Source organism: Zootoca vivipara, chromosome 1 (genome assembly GCF_963506605.1).
Source record: "Zootoca vivipara chromosome 1, rZooViv1.1, whole genome shotgun sequence".
Classification (NCBI taxonomy): Eukaryota; Metazoa; Chordata; class Lepidosauria; order Squamata; family Lacertidae; genus Zootoca; species Zootoca vivipara.
The window spans coordinates 107,975,682-107,999,236 of record NC_083276.1 but is presented as its reverse complement, the minus strand read 5'-3'; the positions used below and the strand labels follow the sequence as shown (position 1 = coordinate 107,999,236).

Below are 23,555 nucleotides of genomic sequence, written 5' to 3'. Positions count from 1 at the left end.
CAGCTGTGGTACATGAGATGCTTTCTGCAAATTATTGTTTCTGGTTATAAACCTTTATCATAATATCTCAGAATGAATTATGTATGTATTTCATGTTTTCTCTTCTCCTATCAGCCTTGATGTTCTCATTTCAAGTTTCACCCTAGCCTCCTAATAATGCAATATTGAGGCCATTCAGACACTAATTATGCCTCTATGGCTTTCTTGAAATGACTAAATCAGCATCACTTCTATAATTATCATTAGCAACTTTGTATCAGTGGCTTGCATTACACAAGAAGCTCCGCATTAAATGAGTTATGAATATATATGCATTTATAGCAATGAATCTACATTCTATACCTATCTCTTCCGCTCTCTGTTTATTTATGCACATGTGTAGTGCTATGTATATACACACACATACTTAATGTTGCTATGTGATGCTTTTTGCGTGCAATTAAATACTTGCAAAATATATGCAACTGGATACTGAGATGTTTTAACATAATGATTCAGGACAATATGCCAATGTACTGTTGTTGGATATGGCATGTAGCTCAAAATATCCTGAGAAATCAAGACCAATTATGATATTTGATGACTTCCTGATCTCTCATGTTTAACTAAAAATAAAGCAAGAGTGATTGGAAGGCAGGACAAAGTAGCCAATGCAAGCAATTGCATTGTTCCTCTGTAGTCATTTGTCCTGAAAACAAACTGAGATGCACATACAAAAGGACTATGCTTTCTATGTGGCTATTCCATGTTTATCCTGTTTCAGGCTTGTATTCTCAGAATGTAATTAGGCACGTTTTCCGGAATATTTAGAGGTGGGGGAAGTTCAGAATTCAGAAACCATTCAGACTAGGCTCCAAAGTGATTATTGCAATGTTAGAAAATCTAAATATTAATATCAATGAAAGCTTCACTCCCAGTATCAATAACAGTTGGGGGGGGGGGTGTCACTGACACTGGTGTGAGGAGAAATGGTTAAAACACTGCTTGTTGTACATCACAATCCTGATCCTTAATTTTATTTTCAATTAAGTTATTTATTTATTGTCTATGGCCAAAGAATTTGGCTTTTTAATGAGTAGTCTTTAAGGACTAGCCTCACGTTAGTCCACAGTCTCAGGGGAAACAAGTTGAAAGTTGTCTGGCCTAGCAGTGCTCAGTGGTATCTGAGGTCCCATCATTCTCTGACTCTGCCACAACAGTGTCAAGGTCAGCATGGATGCAATAGAGGAGTCCTTGGTAAATTGGTAACAGCAGCTCCTTGAGGGTTCTAGATGTGGCTGCTTCGCCACTTTAGCATTAAAATGCTAATAAAAATGAAAAGATCACCCATAGGGTTGGATTCACAAAAAAAACCATTAATTTATTTTGCTGCCTAACCATAATTTATTTTCAAATTTCTGCACCTATGTATCTTTCCCCAGTAACAATGTGTGTTAAAAAAAAACCAAAACTTGTAATGGGCTCTCTTGTATTTTATGACCTATATTATTACTCTCTGGGTAGCAAAATGATGGTGCCAAACTAATTATTGCTTTGTCTAATTTTAAATCCAGGTCTAGAGAGATTAACAACTTGCACATTAATTCAAGCATCAACAGACTACATAACATAATGCAGATTCAAGGGAATTAAGGAGCCTGTTCTGAAAAACCTTTATACACTTTGGGCCTGAACCTAAGCTGGTGTAAAGTATTTTCATGATGGCGTTCTACTTTGGAGGCAAGGGGATCTGTATTTGCTGATGAGTTGACCTCTTCACTTTGTTTTTTAAAACACTCTTGGCCATAACCCAACACAGAGTTAATGAAATTAATAGGTTGTATCCATTGGTGGCTTTGCTGCACCAGAAAGCACTTTATTCCTGAAAGTCAGAGTACCCCATTTTTGCTGATCCCTCCTACCTACCAGACAGCTATATGAAGGAGATCATATGTTTTTGCCACCCCGCCTATGGCTCTGGCTTCAGCAAACATTGGTTGCTACTATGCCTGGTACCAGCTGCCACACCCAACTGATTTTTTCCTGTGAGTCATAGGGGAAAGGTTCCCTACCCCTATCTAAAGCATAAAACTAAACCCAGATTCAGACATAATGAGTAATGAGTGGTTTTAAAAAGATGCAAACTCTTTTGATCTTCTTGCAACCACTCCAGGGAAGAAGAGGGGAAAGCACACAAGTCCGAGGCTCATTCACATAATGTGAAGCGGTAGCTTACTGTTACATCCAAACTGTGGTCGCTGTATGACCAAATCTTCTCCCCCAAGCAAAATGGGCGCTTACTCTTGTAGAAAATATTTGTGATTGTCGTGGTCTGTTTACCTGACTCCTATGGAGTAGGAAAACCTCAATCTGATTATCAATTCTTATATATAACTTTACAGTTATTTTCATTTGCTGTGGAATTGAATCAGGGGTTTCTGCTGTGTTCCTTTAAAATATAAAAATGTATATTGGCAGGTCTCTAAGACCTTCCTGTAAATCCCGCTCAGTAGACTTAATAATAATAATAATAATAATAATCGTGATTTTCCACTATTGTTCTTTTCACAAAGAAAATCTATGGACTGTATGAATAGTATGCTAAATATTTTATTGGCAAAACTGTTCCTAAAAGTATCTACAAAGGCTTCAGACACCACAAAGGGAAGGGGGTTGCTGCAGTGATTTCGAAATCACCTTCGCATGTATAGTACATGGATTGCTGAAGGACCAGTTTGACCCCCTTGATACTACTGAATATTACTTTGACTCATCTCTTAATTCTGATTATGTGGTGCAGTTGTATCAATCTGAGGTCAAGGGCCTGAATAAATTCTTTTGTGAGGGACTATTAGCAGGTCTATTAGAATTGAAAAGACCCATGCATCTAAATGGTCTTATGAGAATAGAATTACAAATGATGAGTTTTTAAATAAATTGTCATTTCATGGAAACTTATTAGAGAACTTATTGTATTGTTAATGCACAATATTGTTAAGTGATGCCGTCCATTTGTAGAGTAATAGTATAAAGGGGTTGAGAAACAGTTTTATTGATGTAGTTTTTGCTTTGATTCCATTTGTTGCATTCTACTGTAGATTGGTGGAGAAGGTTGAGGTCTTTATACCTTACATATAAAAATATTTCTTCTTGAGGCTGCAGTCCAATATATACTACTCTGGGAGCAAGCCGCATGGAACTCAATGAGACTTACTTTTGAGTAGATGTGTATAGGAGTGCAGCCTGAATCTCCTTCTTATAAAATGTCTTTCTTTCTTTCTTTCTTTCTTTCTTTCTTTCTTTCTTTCTTTCTTTCTTTCTTTCTTTCTTTCCTTCTTTCCTTCTCTTTCTGCCACTTATACCCTTTTATAATTTATGAAGCAGAAATGATAAAATTAATGTATACTTTAGTCAAAACCCTCCCAGAGCAGCTAACAAAAATCAGTACCAAGGCAGTTCCTGCCTTCAAGCTTGTGGTCTAAAAAGACCTTGCACATACGGAAAAGGGAATGTGAGAAAGGAGGCAAAATCAAGCTTAAGTTCAAGTTCTTGAAGTCACCTTTCTCCTAATGCAGATGTGTCTATGCCGATTTCTGGCTGGCTAATATAAACAACGCCTCCTGATATAAGTTCTGTCTCTCTTGTCCTTGATAAAAACCAGTCCCTCCCTGGAAGTACTCTCCATCCAACACCAGATCTAGGAACAGAGCAGGTGACAATGACTTGGCCAGGAGAACAGGGTTACTCCCACCACACAGTTCTTCTCTCAGGCAGCCATCGTCATGGTAGTTGCAATCCTCACAGAAGGGGACCTGATGGAGCTACCCTCCTTTCATGCTGATGTTAGTGGTGATTTAAGCACTCTGGGGCACAATACATAACATCAGCAGGAGTAGTGTCTCATCCGTACTTGGAATGCAATCAGCAGACATGCCTAGAATTGTATTCTTGCTTGGCACTGGGCCTAACTTCCAAGTAAAAGTGTATAGGCTGTGAGCCTTGCAACAAATCTTTATAGTAGGCCAATATAGTAGACCTCAAATTACTTTTGTGCTGAGGGCTGATGCTAACAGGTTCACCTAAGGTTCCCCAAGTGCATGGTTGAGGTGAGAGCCAAACTGATTCATCTCACAGTTCATTCCTCCAACACACTGCACTAGCTCTCATAGAGCTGTCAAAATGTCCACAGGTTATGGTGACATCTCCTTATTTAGCAAGAAAAACAGAATGTGTGCACGTACAAAGGGTTTATTTTACATGAACAGGAATTCATTCATTTATTTTTTACAAATGGCACACATGCCAGGAGGTAGTGGCACAGGAGGCAAGGAAAATATGGAACTTTGTTCCATAATTAATTTTATCTAAGAATATAGTTTATGCAGCACTTGCCCTATTAAAATGATCTGAATGGTCTTTGGAGATATTTAAATCTCTAGTCCCATCTTGGATCAACTAAGTGAATCAGCTCTTATAAATTGAAACCATTTACTGTTTGTGGATTGGTCCTTCTGCATACAAACAATAGTACTGGGGAAGAAGAGAGCTATCTTTAGTGCTTGAGCATCCTCCCCTATGTGAAACACCTAACACAGCCTTCGCCAAGCTGGTGCTCTCCAGATGTTTGGTAATCCAACTTTCATGCTGGCTGGACACCGTGAAGGCTGATCTAACACATTGTTAGAGTGGCTGTGACAACCCAGTGAGATGGGTGGTATATAAATGATAAAATTCTTCTTCTTCTTCTTCTTCTTCTTCTTCTTCTTCTTCTTCTTCTTCTTCTTCTTCTTCTTCTTCTTCTTCTTCTTCTTCTTCTTCCTTTCAGTTCTGACGTCATAGATGTATGTCAGCCGGACAAAGAGGTGTGGTGGGAGGCACCAACTGGGGAGCCTTCAATGGAACCCTCAGAGGAGGAAGGTTCAGAGCCAGGGGATTTGTGGTAGGAAACCAAGGAGAGGTCAGAGAGAAAAGATTGGAAGGTGTTGCTGGATGCTGAAGGGGCAACAGGGTTTAGTGAGCAGGAAGAGCCTGTGAAAAGCAGTTCAGACTCTGAGGCCAAAGCAGAGGTGTCAAGAGACTGCTGAAGAATCCAGGGAGTCTCCCTCTCCTGCTGTTACAAGCTCCCCTCCTCCCTGGTCTCTGAGAACTCGCAAAGTAATGAGAAGATCAGAACACAGATCAGAGGTGCGCAGACACAATTTGAGACTGCTTGGGAACCGTCTAGGAGAGAAGGAGCTTTAGAGAGGGTGAAAGGAAGGGACCTTCAGTCCTGGCAACTGCTCCATAGGGGCAAGGCCTACTGGGCCATGTTGCTGAGACCACTAGGCCAAGCTGTATGTCCATTTCCTTGCACAAAGAGTTAACTGATAACTGATATCTACTTATTTTATTGCTGACCTGTGTCTGACTCCAGCCCTGACAATCTATGTGACAGTAGCAGAGCATATGCTTTGCATGCAAAAGGTCTCTCAGCATCTCTAGACAGGGCTAGAAAAGACCCGTGTGAAACCCTGGGCGGTCAGAGTCAAGGATATACCTGTGGGTATAGGGTGGTATATAAATTCAATCTATCCATCTATCTACAAAGAAATAAAAGGATTAAGAACCTGTGGCCCTCCAGATGTTGTTGGATTCCAGTTCTCAATCCTCCATTCAGAATATCCATTGATCAGGGATGATGGGAGCTGCAGTCCAGCACCTTATTGAATGCCACAGGTTATCTGTGCATTAAAGACAATACCAAACTTTGCAGAGCAATAAGACAGCTTCTTATGTTCCTATGGAAATGTCTTTATTTGTTTATAACATATGTGTCCAAATTCTACAAGCTTGAGGCAGCTCACAACAATAATCTATAATAAAATAAAACGACATCCTTGTGTAAAAATGGCAACACTAAAATTAAAAGCACAGGACATTGAACTCAGCAGATTATATTGGACAGGCATACAATATTTGTTTACTGACCAAAGGTCTTCCCAAACAGATATGTTTCATTTATTTACAGTATTTAGAAGATTTCTATTCAGCCCTTCACTAAAAACTCCCAGTGTGATAAAATAAAATAAAAGAAGTGGCCATTAAAACAAAACAAAGCCATTAAATTCAAAAGAACGGATAAAAACAGAGTCAAGGGAACTTATGCTATATGCTGAAATGCCTGCACAAATTTTTAAAAGCCTTTACGTGGTGCCAAAACAAAACATCAAAGAGGCCTCCAGGTAAACCTCTCTGCAAAGAGCATTCTACAGATGGCGTGTAATGACCAAAAAGGCTGCCTGTCTGGTCACTGGCCCCCTAATGGCTAGGAGGGATGAATACAACCAAACATTGTGGGATATTATCCTACAGCCTTGGAGCTACAGCAACGAATGCCTTGCTTCCTGTTGATGCAATGTTCACTTCATGCAATAAAGGTCATAGGAGCAGGAGTCTTGGGTGGCAATAGGGGAGAGACACATATAGAGTGCTGACCCTTGAAGTTTGTAGACTGTCCCTGGCCATTAGTACAGGTGTCTAATTCAGATCTGATGTTCTCTTCCCTCACCGTTTCTTACCTGTGGCCCTTCCACAAATACACAACCAGTGCCATGAGAGCTGTCAGCACTGATCATTCATTTGGGGAGGATGTACAAGAAAAGCAGAAGGTTCTTGCTTGGCGTTCTTACTTGGAAGGAAGAAGGTATCAACATCCCTGAACTGGAGCTATTTTCTCCATAGAGGAAAATCAGGCCTCCCTAAGAAAAGGTAAGGATGTGGGAAAGTCTTCTCCAACCTGGTGCATTCCAGTTTCTTGGACTACAACTCCCGTGGCTGCAGCTGAGTTGTAATCCAAAGTGTCTGGAGAGCAATTTAAATCTATATGGAAATATGTGCAGCCTAGGGGCTCAAGGTTAGGCAACCCACAAGGCATGAGGGGCTGATATCAGGAGGAAATATCCCCTTTCCACCATGAGCACGCAGAAATTGTTTCTCCTAATGCAGAGAACGATTTATTTACTTACCGGTATTTGATTTCTTATTCACCCTTTACCACAAGGTCCCAAACATTGCACATATTTCCATACAGACTTAAAGCTGTAAAAGGTTACATATATTATGAGAAATAATTTAATAATCTAATAGGATCTACTCTGGAAGGGACCAACATGGACTGTGTATTATTTGTGTATTATATATATAGCATGCAAGCGAAGGGAGGCTTGTGAAAGGAAGCATATGAATATAAACTGCACCTAACTGAAAACTATAGTTAACTGATGGACATGCAAGTTAATAATATACACTACTGTAATGTATATTGGGACACAGTTGCCAGTAAGTGTGCATGGTACTTGGACTTTCATCTGAGTTAAATTTAGACTTTTATCTGAGCAAACATGCACATGCTTGGGCTGTATGGTTGGTGACGTGTAGTTAAAGAAAGAGCTTGGCAATCCTGCAGGAGAAAACAACAACCCCATACACATAAAATTGGAGCAATGTGAACAACTATATGCACATGAGTAAGACATAATGGATTGACAAGTCCCACATTAAGGCTGCAATTCTGTACTCACATGGATGAGATTAAGTCCTACTGAACTCAGTGGGATGTACCTCTCAGGAGAGATGTTTAGGACTGCACTGTTAACTACCTCTAGCAGCACAAAGACAAGCTCCATGGGATATTTATTTTTATACTGGACAGAAGACTATTCCATCCTACTTTCTATGACAGTCCTTTTCATAGAGCTGGGAATTTGCCATTCTGGCATGCAAAATGTCCCATTGAGTCTCCTGGCACTTGAATAAACATTAAGGAGATGTTTGAGTTGCTCTAACTTTCTCACCTTCTGGCTGCTTTGCCAGTACACTGGTGTTAACCTGAAGAAAATCCAAAAGTTTACCATCCTATGCCCAGTTCCTGGGGAGGAGGCTCTATAGAAATCACTGGGGCTTATTTTCTGTGTAAACAGAGGTGAGTCTCAAGGTACTAGTGCAGAATATAAATGATTAAAGGGAAACATGGGATAAAATGCCACTCCCTATGTTAGATCCTCTGTCTGGGCTTTTAACTTGCATATGCAATGTGGCAACATAACTCTTCCCTCCCAAAATGGACTGTGAGAAAGTATTAATTGCATCCAACATAATAAGGTAAGGAAGGGTGTGAAAAGCCCGAGATGAACATCAGCTTGCCATTGAAGTGGGGGAGGGGGGCAATGTGTCGCAGATTGAGAGATGTAGCTTCTGATTAAGGCACTGAAAGTGACAAGTGGATTTTGCTCGAAGACAAAAGACCATTGGTGGGTCCCTGCAGCAAAGCATTTGAGAATGGATTCCATCAAAAAGGTTCTAACTCTAAGGTTTGGATTTGTCTGTGCATGTTCCTCACACAACAATCAATCAATCAAACAAACAAACAGACAAACAAACAAATGGGGGCACTTCTAACAACACAAACAGAACTATCATATTGCTACACATCACTGCAAATGCAGTAAAAGTCAATGGAGGTAGTTCACATAATCAACTATGAATCATTCAGTTGTAAAGAGATATCAAATCATAAGCAAACATGTATTTGCTGATATCAAAGCACCAGCATGCACCCATCCATACCTCTTAAGAAGGTGCCGTGGCCATCTGATCCTAAACACTTAACCCCTGAAGCTGCTGGGCATGTTCCCTGAGCTGTAAGTAGCAAGGGATTTGCAAGGAGCCACTCTGATGGCTAGATTCTTTCTAATCAACTTTCAAGGCTCAAATTATGGGGTATTTCACTAATAGGAGATAAAGGAGAGATGGGACTTGCTGTGTAAAAATTGGTTCCAGAGACTTATCTCTGTTCAGTCTGGGCTCAAATTAACTCTTAGAGATTATAGTAAAAATTAGTATTAACGATGCCCATTTTACAGGTGAAGAAACTGACACTTGCAAATGATAACACAGAGGATCACAAGAGGTACAGCCAAACCCTTTGCATGTTTACAACTATCATTATGCAAACTGGACTCGCTTCCAAGCAAGCCTGTTTAATCACATCACACCTCAAAGTATATTTACTCAGAACTAATTCAAGTATTTCAACAGGACTTGCTCCTTGGCAATATAATAATAATAATAATAATAATAATAATAATAATAATAATAATAATAATAATATATTTATACCCCGTCCACCTGGCTGGGTTTCCCCAGCCACTCTGGGCGCCTTCCAACAGAATATTAAAATACAATACTATATTAAACATTAAAAGCTTCCCTAAACAGGGCTGCCTTCAGATGTCTTCTTAAAGTCTGGTACAGTAGTTGTTTTTCTCTTCAACATTTAGGATTGCAGCCATGGTGTATTTTGTCTTCCCACTCCCATGTATCCTGGGGGAGGTTCCTGGTGTACTCAGCCCTCACCTCAGATGGTGCTGCCACTTGGATCCACAGGGAAGTCCTTTTATTAACAGAGAGCATTTCAGTAGAACTTCCAAGAAAGCATGCCTAAGATTGCAGTCCCACAGCACTATCCTAGTAAACGGAAACACTCTGAAGAGTTTAATGGGATATTACATCTGTATCCATTGCAGAGATTTACTAAGAAATAAAGCCCCGACTGAATTCACTGGGTCCCATTCCGAAAGAAGTGCGGCTTTATTTGCGAACACTCTCTTCAACCCAGCGGAAAATTTCTTTGTGAGGAAAGAACTTTTGCAGGACGGTGCCGTGAAACGTCATTTGGAGTAAGTGAGAGCAGGGGATCCTGTACGCAAAGGAACTTCCAAGTGGGCACAGCGGGAATAAAATGCAACTATTAGGGGGGGGGGGAAGTCAAATGTATTTGGTCGTTTTTCGGCCCCCACCCCCCATGCTGCTGCTATCCTGCATCATTCAGGCTGCAATCCCCTTTGCCGCACACAGTTCCTTACCCGGGGGGTGCGGAAAGCTCCATAGCACACAGTGCGACTTTACTCGCGAGCAAGCCCACAGAGCAGGATCGGCTTCCCCGCCCCCCTCCCGGTCTCTCTCTTGCTTTAGCCGCTCTCGGCTGTTGCCGCGCGGCATCCCAAAGTCTAGGGAGCTGAGTCGACGGCGAGCGGGCTGCACAGAGGCATTACTGCCACTGAGCTGCGGTAGGGCCTGGAGCTGGAGGCGCCGCCGCCGCTGTTGCTTATTGCGAGGTGGGGACCAGGCCCCGGGGGGGGGGGGCGGGAAGGCAGAGACGCTCGCCGCCGCCGCTGCGGGGGGTTGGGGGTGGGACGGGCTATGGCGCTTCCCCGGCTGCAGGGAAAGTGCCCGAGCTTGGAGAAGTGTTTCTCTTGCTGCAGGAGGCGGAGGCGAGGTTGGGAGCAGGGATCCCAACTCCCCAAGTTCCCGATTCGCCTTTTCGCGGCCGCGGGAGGGGCGGGAGAGCTCCCTGGCTGCTCTGCCATGACCTCCCGGCCACCTCCAGGCAGTGTTTGCAGGCTTCCTTGCAAGCGACAGCCCCTACCATGTAACCTGACCTGTGCAGCCAGGGGCCTGGTGGTGGTGGTGGTGGTGCGGCGGCGGCAGTAGCGCGCGGCCATTGAGCTTCCTCTCCTCCTCTTCTTGCCCATGAATCTGGTGCGTCTCTCTCTCTCCCTCCCCATATCCCCCCCACCTTCTCCTCTCCTTCCCTCTCTCCCTCTTTTTTTGAAAACTGATCTTTGGCTCCGAGTGTGAAAGTGATTTGAATTTGGCTCGGCGGCGCTCTGCGCAGGCGTTCAGCTGCTGGCATGCTGGCTCTTTGCGAAGCAGCTGTTTTGGGTTTGAAATTCCAACATGGCAGAGGCTGCAGTCAGTCTTCCCTTCAAAAACTTGGAATGATTTCAAATCATAGGCACCTTCACTTAACCCGAGCCCCCATTCATCAGCGAACAGATAGGATCGATGCTGCTCTAACCTACCGGGCTTCTCTACCAAACCTCCAGGTAAGATCTCCCATCGCCGTTCGCCTCTCTTCATCCACCCCCCTCCCGCCCGCTCTGTTTAAAATTTTATATAATTTTAAATATATCCCAGGCGGCTACGGGCGCTTCAAATTTTCTGCGTGTGCCTTTTAAATATTAAATCTAAGCCATAATGCTTTAAATCTCTATTTAAATATAGGACATACTCCAGACTGGTTTATTCTTTTCTCTTTTTTCCTCCCGTTCCGTTTTTCTCATCTAAGCGTAGCGTGGAAAGTAAAGAGATAGCATCGCGGTGGATGGTTGCCCCCCCTTTCCCTGATCGTTGCTAACAATAGTCAGGAGCCCAAGAGTTCGCGATTGCGAGATTTAGAGCTCCCCCCTCCACCCCACCCCGCCGCCAAATCCACTTTCGCTTAAGTGGATCTCTTTAATTTTTTCTTTCAAATTCGAGTCCAAGCAGGAACGCGCGGATAAGATACGACTTAGGTGTATTGGGGGAACGAACTTTTAAGCAAATTACTGCGAATGAGGATTGCTGGAAGGGGAAAGTTAGGGTTAAATTGCCGTGTTTTAGTTCAGGGTGGCGGGGCGTGAATATGTCAAGAGAAGCTGATGCAGTAAAATGTAAGCACATCATCGTGGAGGGAGGGGGGACAGCACGGTGGGCGTATTGTTGGCTTGGAACGGAGAGAAAGATGTATAATTTAATGGTATATACAATCCACTGATCCTATTACTATTCTCCCTAGAGCTCTTGTTAGTTTCAATGGGAGTGAGTGAAATTGACATGGACTTGTATTCGTGGTCATGTGCTCCTCTCCCCCCCCCCTTTCTTTCTTCTCTTGTGATCTGAGATCCCCTTTTTGTTGATGTTGCTTTCCCACTTAATTATATGCATGTAGGTTAAATGAATACCTGACGAAAGGGCCCACGTTTCAAGGCAGTGACATTTGATAGCTGAGAGGAAAAGTGGCTTTAATGAAAAGCAACCTTTGGAATTCCTGCTTGTGAGGAGGAGAAGAAGAGGAAGAGAAAAAAAAATCCAATTCAGCTTTTTTGTGCTGCCAGCAAGAAATGATCAGTAGCACCAGTGTTTATGGTATGTCTGTTTTTGGGATCTATGTCTTTCTATTTCTTTCTTTCTCTTTTCTTAGCATCTAGATAATTTTTTTAAGCGCATGATGAAAAAAAATATATCTGAGGACTTTGCATGTGGATATGGCTAGAGATAAATGATGTTAATGGTAAAGCTTCAAGTGTGTAAATAAGCAGTTTTTGTGTGTTATCATTTTGTTTCTGATTTCTGCTTTGATTGTAGTGTTACTTTTGTTCTCAGTTGCAATGCTAAAGTTGCATGTTACCAAAAGTGAACTGTGTACACTCAAATAGTATGTAAATTAGTAAACTCGCTGACTGTAAAAAGGGGAGGGGGGAGGAATCCCTGAACATATCTATGCCTACACTCACAGCAAATGTTTTCTTTTTAATTTTAAAGTAATAGTTATTGTCTCTTACTCTATACTGCCATTTATATCTTTCCTCCCTCTACTTTTTTTGGTAGGTTTTAGATCAGGATAGGAAAATAAGATGATTCATAGGAGCACAATAACCAATTCTTCTCCCTCCCTCCTCCAGTTTTAATAACGACCTGTGTATTTTCTGGCCTTCCCCCCCCCCCCATATAGCTGCTTGTCATTGCAACATACTTTTAAATGATTGTAAGAGGACACATTCTACACAACACCTTTAAAAAAATAGGCCTGGAGGGATTTGATGAAATGGGGCAGGGAGGATTTCAACATATTGCAGTTTGCAAAAGTCCAGTTACAGAAGCTTAGAGAAAGTACAACAGCAGATTTTGTTTTGCACACAAATGCAAAAATTAGGATTTTGTGGGGTGACAGAAGGACAGCGAATTGTATTACTTTTACTAGCCTGTGGGAGAAGCAAATAAGGACAGAGCAAAACCTCATGGTCAGCTTAAGTACGTGACCACTGATCTTTCCTAACAAACCTGAATCCAAAGCAAAGCTTGAGTGCCAAATGTCCACTCCTAGGCTGATGCTAGTAGGTGCCTATATCTCTCCAAAGTAACCCTGAGCCGCTGTTACAATAGGGATGATTATTTGATTATTATTATTTATTTATTTTGCATTTGGAACTTGTTGACTTTGAGGCGATCAATACAGCAACTGTTTATTTTAGATGCACATAATTTGCCCTGAGACATGTTTTCAAGGGGGAGGGGGGGAGAGAGCAGGAAGACACGGCTTTCTCTTTCTCTTCTCTCCCTGCCCCCCCCCCGGCTTTTATTTCCTAGAGCTGTTGGAGCGAATGTGATTGCCAGATGGGAGATTTCCCTCTGTGATGTTAAAGCTGTAATATATATTCACAGCAGATTGGACCTGCTGCTTGTGATGAGGATATTACATTTATAAATTTTAAATCGGGAATTGGATAGTGTGCTGAGGGCTGAAATTGGATGGGGTGGATGGTGGCCACTGTTTAAATGCAATTCCTGGATGATGATGATGATAATTCTAATAGTAGTAATACACAGTAATCATGGTTGGGTGACATTGCTTTGTATATTGTATGGCACTTGTGCACTTTATTCTCTCCCCCCCCCCAACCCCTCTGGGTCTGCCCTCTTCTCCTTCTCTCTACCCCCGCCTCTACTTCTCAATTTCCTAGTAGAATATCTTGACCAGCAGAGTGATTTTGAAAGCGGCCAAGTTTTCGGGGAGGGGTGAAGAGAATGAGAGTGTGTGAGAGCGCCAATGTAATCAGTTCTGCAACTGAATGTTTTTATATATATATATATATATATATATATATATATATATATATATGTATAGCAAAAGAAAAAACCATGATGCAGTGTTTGCTGTTAGTGGATGCACCTAGTTGTTGTTTTGCCCAGTGATGTGGCCTGCCAGGGGCAGAACCCTGAAAAGCTGGAGAGTAGGACTGAGTCACACTCTAGCAGTTCTGCTGTTGCAAATTAAAAGTGTGTGGTGGTCAGGAAATGAAAGCTACTGTGTCTCTTTTGAACAAGTCGTTTATCAAGGGGAACATCTATCAAGCAGCCACTTGTCATGATGGTGCTCCAAGGGGGGAAAAGTTAGGTCTGAGTTGGGGGAGCTGCTTTGAATTGACTCCCCCTCCTCATCTGCAGAATAAAAATTAAAATGGACTTCTGTGTTTGTCACTCCCAGAAAGAAATTTTAAGAAAAAACAGAGTCAGCAGATCCTCCTTACACTTTTGGTTTTGAGTTGTTTAACATTAGGCTGTATCTGATATTTTCCCTATGATATAGATGTATATTTTAAGAATGATATTTTCCCTTTGATATAGATGTATATTTTAAGAACAGTTAGTCTGTTGCTTTTGTGCTTTAATGTTTGTGGTTCAGGCTTTATTTTTTTGTGTGTGTGTGTGTTTCCTTGCATTGATGGGATGAAATACATTCGTAAGTTTGTTTTCCATGTGACAGTTGCAAGGTTTAGACAGTGAAAATTAATCCCAGATTTCTAACCTCTGATAAATCTGCTTTTTGTTGTATTTGTCATTAGCTCTTTATCGGGGAAATCTTTCCGGTGCTGGTATTTATGCAAGAAATTTGGCATTACTTAGTACCACATCAGGAGACCCGTTAAGAACATCTTTGCCCTTTCCACCTTCTCTTTGACAAGTGCACTGCATGTGGATTCTTACTGTAAGCGGTTGTATCATAGACAAGGATACATAGCTACAGATAACTCATGTTAAAAATAAAATTTTAGAAAACCACAACATAGGTGAATTTTCGCTGGACTTCTAGAGAAGTTCTGAATTTTCTTTGCCAGACAGGTTTTTGTTAATAAGAGAATGAAGTATTCATTGAAATGAGGCATTTTTTAGCACTCCCCTGTCCTTACTGAAAAACAAGTGCTATTTGTGGACAGTTTGGACCACATCTCAGCAAAAATGCAATAGGACTTTGGGTGTTAGATTTGCTAATGAGTTGTGTCTGTTGCATTATTATGAAAAAGCTTTATTAATGTGTGATATTTGAAACAAGATGTGATTACTATACAAACATGGTGCCCAGTCATCATTTCTTACCCCCAGACAAAAGAGATTTATACAACAGTAACCAGCTGTATTGGACAAAGTGTGGGGTGTGTGTCAGTTATGTGGTACACAATATGGTATTTACCATTGGTAATAAGCATTGGCTTCAGGTACTGTCCATATAAACATAACAGAAAATGGAATACATGGCCCCCACCATCAGTATATCTGATACATCAAGGAACTTTTCTCAAAGTTCTTTCTGATGGTAGCAATTCAGCATGAGAGCTTTATTCCTAATATTTTCTGGTGCATGTTGGCCCAGAATATATTCTGTGAGTGCCTTGCATTAATACTGAGGTTATATTTATGTTCTGTTGCTAGTTTTTATGATCATGTGATTAATTTCAAAAGTTTATTTATTGATAACAGTGTACTGAAGAATCCCCCCTTTCATTCTTTTAGAGCTTTAGGCCGCAAAACTTGAACTTAGAAATATAATTGAAAATGCTGAAAGAGGGGTTCATGCGTGCTTTAAAATATTGCTTTGGGAGACTGATCATTCTGATGTGTGTGTAGCTGTCAATTAGTTAGCTCTGTGTGTGCATGCAAGAAGTATTTGGGTGTAATGTCTGATCTTCCTGCAGTCTTAATCATCAATTAATCAGTTAATCTGCTTGTTTGGGAGCCATTTTAATGATACAAAATCAGCATGATAGCTGTATGTAGGAAACTCCCTTGCATGTTTTTAATCTGCTAGTCTCATCCAGCGTTGTTAGATCTGATAAAGGAAAATATTTGGCTCTTTGCCCCCAGTTAACATACGCTTTATAAGAACTTAAGTTTGCATTGTAGAACTTTACAAAAAGCGCCGGGTTTATTGACTAATGTTGTTTTAATTAACTGGAATTTCATCATGATTTATTGATGGGAGGGAATTGTTATACGGGCATTTTGTGAAGTAATGGAGCATTTTTTTCTGTCAATCAGCATGATAAAGTATTTCATCAGCGTGTTTACCTCTTTCTCCTCTCTCTCTCCCCCACCCCCACACTGCCATTGATAAGCAAAGGATTTAAAGTTAACAAGAAACATTAAATATTAACTTGCCTTTCTTTATACAACACAACACAAACAAAATGATCCAAGTTGGTAATAATGGACTAACTTTGATTCTATTGATTTTTATGTACATCTACTAATAAATCAACATACTTTTGAGCTCCGTGAAGACATGGTAATAGTTGGCGAAAGCAGCACAGTGGGCTAACTGAGAGTCATCCAATTCCAATTACATTTTGGTAGTAAAATATGTGGAATTTAGCTAGCTTTTATTTTGTAGCAGATTCTCCCACTCCCATGCTTTTAAATTCCTGATTGTACACCATGGTTATGGTTACAGGTTATTAAACTCTCTTTGCTAGAAGTGCTATATTTTAAAGTGAAAACTGATATATCTTATGGGAAACATCTGGGAGCTTTAAGTGTACCGTAGCACGGGGTCTAGCATCCTTTTATTAATAGACAAACCTATACCCACTTACCTGATAATTTAACTATATTGGATTTACCTCTAAGTAGACATGCATAGGGTTGTGATAAGCTGCCAACCCCCACAAAAATACATGTAAGCACAAGGATATCTTCCAGGTGTAAAATCCATGCTGCAGTGTTAATTATGAGCATTACTTGTACAACCGGATATACACAAACAGCCTAGCTTTTCATTCTTTAAACTTCTGTCCTTCAAAATATAGTGGTGAGAAGCTGGATGAGGGTAAAAATGGAAGTCTGTATAGTCAGCCTACCACACAGTGTGAGTGACGGCGAAACTTCCAGGAAGGTCAAATTAAAATTAGATATGCCAGCATTTTTGTAGGAAGAGGGGCTTGGAACATATTATTTGAAAAGCAGCGTAAGCTTGTGCTTGCTAGTTCTACAATAGCAAATATCAAAATACCTGTTGATTAACCAGTGAGAATAAAAGTCCTAAAACACAATGAATTCTGTCATTCCAGTAAAATATCAGTGGGTATCCTCCCCAAAACAAGTTTTTATAGGAGTAGGAACTTTATCCTGCTCTAAAGCAAACTAGAATTCTCTTCATCAACATAACTTCATGAGGGTACCTGGATATCAAGGCGCTAGAAGAACAATGACAGGCAGCTTCTTGTTCTGGCAGTGTCAGTAAATGGTACATGTGAGATGCTTCATTATAGCACATTTAATTTCAAGGCTAAATTTTATTTAAAGTGGAAATGATCCCCCCCCCCCGAAATGCAGAACTAATGTAGCTATTTTTCTTTAGTGGCAATCTGTTTTATTAACGTTTGTTTAAAAATAATATTTGTTGCTGCCAATTTATCATTTGTTTTTGTCATGAAACAGTGTAAATTCTATAAGCGTATCCTTGAAGGATATTACCTTAATTTACATTATTAACTGAGAATTTAACAGCCTGTTTTCAAGTGCAGTTCAAGAAATAACTGTACAATGTAAATGTAATATCCTAAAAAGATTATTGCAAAAAGACATTGATAGCGCTTTCCATATCAGAATGAACAATGGGTCATATAGGATCTCTTGTGTGCCTATTTATACCCACTTAAATTCATTTACACACAAAACTACATTGCCTCCTTTCTCTTTTTAAACCTACATCACCTTCAAAATAATAGATTTAATTCGACTCTCCTGCCCATTGGTTGTATTCAATATGTCCAAATACAGTTTTGGGGATAGCTTATCTGTTTAACTCAGTTTAGTGTAATTCACTGCTTTGTCTGTGTGCTAATGTTAGCTGATCTGTAGTGACACAAATATTTGAGCTTCTTGTGAAACTCCACAGCTAGGACAATTTTCCTCTTAGACCCTACACAAGATTCCCAGGTTTTCCTGTCTTGTTTCTTTGTTTGGTGATCTCTATGTAATAAAAATAGATGTAAAGCTTATGGTTAATATTGGCTATGGAAGAAGCTGAAGTCTGCAATTCTGTACCCAGTTAGAATTGAATTGAAGCCGCAATCATAGTAGTCGTCTTATGACAACTGTACAGCTAGCATTTGAACTTGTATCTTGAGGGGTTTTTTTTTTTAAAAAAAATCTCTTTAAGGGATTTTTTTTTAAAAAAAAATGTTTTAAGTGTGACTAAAATCAGCATTTTAATTCTCCCCAAGTTTATTTTCCAAAGCTCAGCGTCTTAATATACTGCATTTTTCTTTTGTATAAGCTGGGGACCTGTTTATGTGTAATTCTTAGGTATCCTTAAAGGCCAGAAGAAAGAGTGATGTTGTAATAATCTGCATGCTTACTGAGTAAGTGTGTGTATGCCTGTGTAGAATCAGGCTGCATGTGGGTAACATACTCCTGTGCACAACAATTTGTACCAGAGCTTCCACTCTTGTGAAGTGATTAGTGCTCTGTGTAAGTACGTGGTGACAGCTATGCTTATGGATGTGAAGAAACCATTAAGTACAGTAGCATTAACCTTTTCAGTATGTCTCATCTGAAGTGTGAACTTTAGTTTGTTGGGATGTTCAGCAACAATTGCCTAACCCCATCCTCTTTTCCTTACTCCCATTACCTCTCCTCACCAGTCTCATTACTTTCTGCCTTCTGTGTTGACATGGGGGAAACTCATAAAGTCGGTGCTGCGAGAATAAGGTTTGAAGATTGTTACAGGCATCACAATCTGATACCTAAAACAAATTTAAAAATCAAGCATCCTTTTCAAGTTATAACCGAAGGTCCAGCCAGGATGTATCTGAACACACTTGAAGAGGTGCCATTTATTTTCAAAAGACATTTCTCCCATCACTCGTGAACAGCTCCACCATGCAGAGAGAGATATCAAAAGAGCTCAGAGAAGCAACAATATTCTTTCATGTTGTCAAGTACTTGGACACTTATAAGATTGTTTCCAAGAAGGGGAAAGAATTGATCCTGTTTTGAATTCCTTGTTGTTGGCATTTGTAAGCCATGTTCCGTAGAGAGAGCTATACAAATTAAATTCCTTATCCATTGGGTTTGTAATGTGAATACTTCAGGCACACGCACCTGTGGTAGTTTAAGCAAAGTGTGTTTGAAAGAAGGAAAATGGTGTGGGTTTGTGTGTGTGTGTGAGAGAGAGCATTTGACTATATATATTTATCTTCTGTATCTCTACAAATAACTATTTTTGCTGAATCTAGCAGCATGGATTTTAATCCAGCATTTTAATTCATATGCTTGCTTTAAAGTAAATAATTGAATGGGACATGGGCATGTGCAGTGTGTTTAGTCAAGAGCAAACCCCAGTGCATTCAGTTGGACTTACTTACTATGCAGTACTATGAACAATTACTCTCAAGTAAATACCCTGGAACATTGTGTACGCACAAATAGGATTGGGCTGTGACAGTTGCCATCTAATTACTGTACAGTACCTGCATTGTGCCTTTAAGAGCAGCCTGAAACTCCAGAAATCTAGCCTGTAAATCTTTTCTGATCACTTTATCTCTGTGCCAGGAAACCTGTTTGCTTTCTATGCTAAGCTGCTGTTCAAGACACAGAAGGAGACAGAAGTGGGAATATAAGATTGCACTCCTATAGAGGCATTTTAAGCATTTTTTTTAATGAAAAGAAGTTACTGAGTGAATATATATTGAGTCCAAATCAAAGACATGTAGGAAGTCTCTGAACTGGACTGTTTAGTAAAGAAAAGAAAAGAAAGACCTTGAAATAACACCTTAATATGAGAATTGTATTGCAAATTCTCACAAAATGTCTTGTAATGGTAATCAGCAAGCAAATGCTTTTTCACAAATGAATGTATTTGTGTATAATTGCCTTCAATATAATGAAGTAAGCGGGGGAGAGATTTAAATGCACATTTTTTTTGCTAAAAAGCCCTATTGACTCTGGCATAGATGCCAGCCCATCAATATCATTGGGATTACTCCAGAGTAAGTGATCTGAACACAAAAGCTTATTGAAGCAAATCTATATTTGAAACGGCTAATGAAGAAACGAAAGAACAAGAAACATCTTGTGATCTTTGTTTCATTAACCCCATTACTATGAACTGTTGCTAATTATATGCCATGCAGTGGTATGTGGCAAAGTATATACTGTGTAAGCTTTCTCCTGCTTTTCCTTTGTTACTCTTTCATCAATCCTGCTAAATTCTTCGACTGCCGTAATGCTTGGATTTAACTGGCTCATTATCTCTATGTATAAAGCTATAGAGTGGAGAGCACTTGTAACTCGTGTTGCTTTCAGCTGAAGGTGTTCTGATATGTGACAGCAATTGTGTTTGCTAGTAGGATAGATCACATTTTGAGGAAACATTTTAAAGATTTCGTTGGCTTTTAGTTTTACCAAATAGTCAGGGCAGCACCACCAGAAGAATTCAAAAGATACTACGAGATGAAGTACTTCTCAGTGACCTACATCGGGATGTATCCTTACAATTGAGCATGTTTTGAATGCGTGCTTATTAGGGTTTATCAACTGACTTTTCAGTTTCATGATCCTTTCCATAGTTCCAGCTATTTTTATTGAATGACTCATAGTAGAATAATTAGTAGAACATTTTGTATGGGGGTTGAACAATGGGAAGACTTTTTTTATGACACACACATCCATGTTAAAATGTTACTTTTTCAAAATACATTGTTTTAGCTTTCAGCAAAGTGTATTGGATTTAAGAGCATGGATTATTAAAATGTTTCATTCCTTTCATATTTAATACTTTCTTCAAGGAACTTGTGATAGCGTACACTACCTTTCTGCAGTTTTTTCTTCACGAGTGTCATATTGAGAGAGAGTTTCACAGCCACCCAGGAGATTTGTAGCAGAGCAGGGATTTGAGCCTGAGTCTTCTCAGTCCTGGTGAAATCACTGCACTAGAGGTAGCCAAACTGGTGCCCCCCCCCAGTTGTATTCTAGTTCCCATCAGACCCAGCTAGCATGGCCAGTGATCAGGGATGATGGGAGCCCAACAACATCTGAAGGCCCTATTTTGTGTATCCCTGCACTAAACCACACTGGCTCTCACTTTAATATACCTTTGAAAATAACTGGGATGATCTAGTTCCCCAGGACAATAACTTTCCTTTTCTGTGCTTTACTCCAAGTGTAGGAGTGTCCTACAGCCTTCCCATACATTGGGGAAGGATTTGACTTGTTCCTTAGTTTCTTATTTTTCACTCTCTTCATCGTGACGTAAATAAGTAAAGTGATTTAGCCTTATGGAATTGTTGGGTGCACAGATATCTAAAGAACTAAGGGCTGGTAGTTGTTGTGGTTGTTTTTAAAGCTAACTGATGTTTGTGCAGTGGATATGTCTGTGGAAATGATTGATTTATGTGCTATTGAAACATTTTGTATCTTTAATTCACTATTTAAACCTTGGTGAAACTTCTTATGCAACGTAACTTTATTTTAAGATATTGTTGCCAATAAATTCCTGTTTAGTTTTATGGGGTTGTTTTTAAACTGAATTGGGTTTTGTCACTGTAAGGAAGAATTTTACTCCCAAGTTTGCAGGATACAATGAGGGGTGCATGTCCTAAAATTAGTTCAAAGTAAAATATGTTGAATGGCAAGCAAGTGTACACAGCAACACGGTAAGTGTGCTTTTAGTTTTGCTGTTTGTTTCCAAAGGCCAAACTTTGGCTTTTGTTCCTGAACTAGAAGCATCTTTCATAATCATTTTATTAAAACAGTGGCACACTTCTCAAATTAGAGTGCTTTGATCTCTTAGCTTTTTGTTCCTTCCCTCCCCTAAAAATAACTACAGGAACAATGCTTTCCAACTCCAGAATTATTTTAATGTTAGAATGAGAAGTATAGTAATCTTCCAACAAAAATAATAGTGAAAGAAAATTGCTTGTGAATTAAGATATTGGTGTCTGCATAGACATTTGTTTCAAAAAAGTAGGTTTAGGCTTATTAACTTGCTTTAAGAAGTGTCTTATTATTTGTGAGCATTTTGCAGGTAATATTGCACATATGCAAGTGATTTTATTTTTACTTTTTCAGTTTTAAACACTCCAGGAAATGATTCCTTAATAGGTTTGATATACTTACAAATAACAAACCTCTGTGATGATGCATTAAAAAAAAATTGGCTAGCTATAGTTATGCTGTTGCATGTTACGCTGCAAGCAGTTGTACAATTACACTAACTGAGACATTCTTTTCAAGAAGCTTTTATTGCCCCCATTCTCATTTTGAACAACATGTTCCTTTTTAAAGAATATCATCTATATCCAATCCTAGGCATGTTTCCTTGGAAGTAAGTCCTGCTGGAGTTCAGTTGGGCTCATAAAATTGCAGCCTCAATTTCAAAAGATAGATGAACTTGTTAAATAGTCATTTCTTTGCTGACTTTATCATACTTAAAAATCTGTACATTTGTGTGCAGCTGGAGTGGTTGAAGAATGCTGTCCCGTACATGAAGAATTACCAAATCCCTAGCAGGATGGGGCTCATTTTGTGTTTAATAGCAATATGGAAGGGGAAGATATATTCTACAGGTTTCTTTTTTCTTTACTTCTCTAGCACTACGATGTGAAAAGCTGCATTAGCCAGCATGTTGGTGTATTAAAAGCAGAGGTGCCTTTTTCATGTTGCATCTCAAAAAGCCAAGTGTAAGCTGGCAATCCTGCTGCCCCTTGCAATGTTACTCTGCCCTCCAAAACTTACTCTCTTTTCAAATGGACTTAATAAAAGTCCCACGAAGTGTGCTTCTGAAGACAAATCCATGCTGAAGAAACTTGCTGGACATAACAAGGGATACTGATATGATTACTGCTTTTAGCCAAAACCAAGTACGTTTATCATCAGGCAAGACACATTTGGTAATCTCTTTCTCTCGCTCTTTTTCTGAGACAGACTCAAAGCAAAGTCGCACATAAGTCTTTTGGCTCTTTAGCTCACTGTGAGGAAGAAATGAACTCTAATGTTTATCTGGAATAACACCCCCACTCCCGCCCCCAAAATGCCATGTGAAGTAATGTTAAATGGTCAGATTTGTCGACGGACAGCTACACAAAGAGCAGGCATCTGGGAGCTGAACCTAAGTACTGTTTTCCCCTCCAATTAATTATCATTGCAAATATTTGAGCAAAAGAACCTGTTTCAATCTTACAATTTTTAATTGATTGTTGTAATAAAAGAGTTTGCATGTGTGCATGGATAGATGGATTGTGTGTGTGTGTGTGTGTGTGTTGTGGGAGTTGCTGCTCCTCCATCGATGGCACAACTTGCTCAGCCAATGGCTTGAAACACTATCTCATTCACTTAAGCAAGATAATATTCATATTTTTCATTTGCTAGTCAGTGTGTTGGCTAGATCCAGGTCTACTCAGCCATGACTCTTGCTAGGTAACCCTTGGGCCAGTCACATGCACTGTTGGCCTAGCCTACCAGAGTGGTTTGAGGAAAAAGTGGGGAGGAGGAGGAGAACCAAATATGTTGTACTGACTTGATTGGAGGGGGGGGGGGCATGTACGCAATAAAAAAAAAACGATTGTTTCCTTGGATTGGGCAAGGAACAATTGGTGTTAGCTGCACTATTGACTGCATACCCACTTTTTAAATACCAAATTAGGCCTCCAGTATTATGT

The 23,555-nt window shown here is 39.9% G+C and overlaps 1 protein-coding gene across 2 annotated transcripts in view; it reads left to right on the top strand.

Moving 5' to 3' along the window:
• Positions 1-10,223: 10,223 nt before the first annotated feature.
• Positions 10,224-23,555, top strand: part of FIGN (fidgetin, microtubule severing factor) — a 128,507-nt gene continuing 115,175 nt past the window's right edge. For both annotated transcript variants that reach the window (XM_035132656.2, XM_035132646.2), the window contains exons 1-2: positions 10,224-10,904; positions 11,789-11,985. In XM_035132656.2, the coding sequence (XP_034988547.2) occupies positions 11,961-11,985 (25 nt within the window). In that variant the 5' untranslated portion in view covers positions 10,224-10,904; positions 11,789-11,960. The remainder of the gene's footprint in view (positions 10,905-11,788; positions 11,986-23,555) is intronic.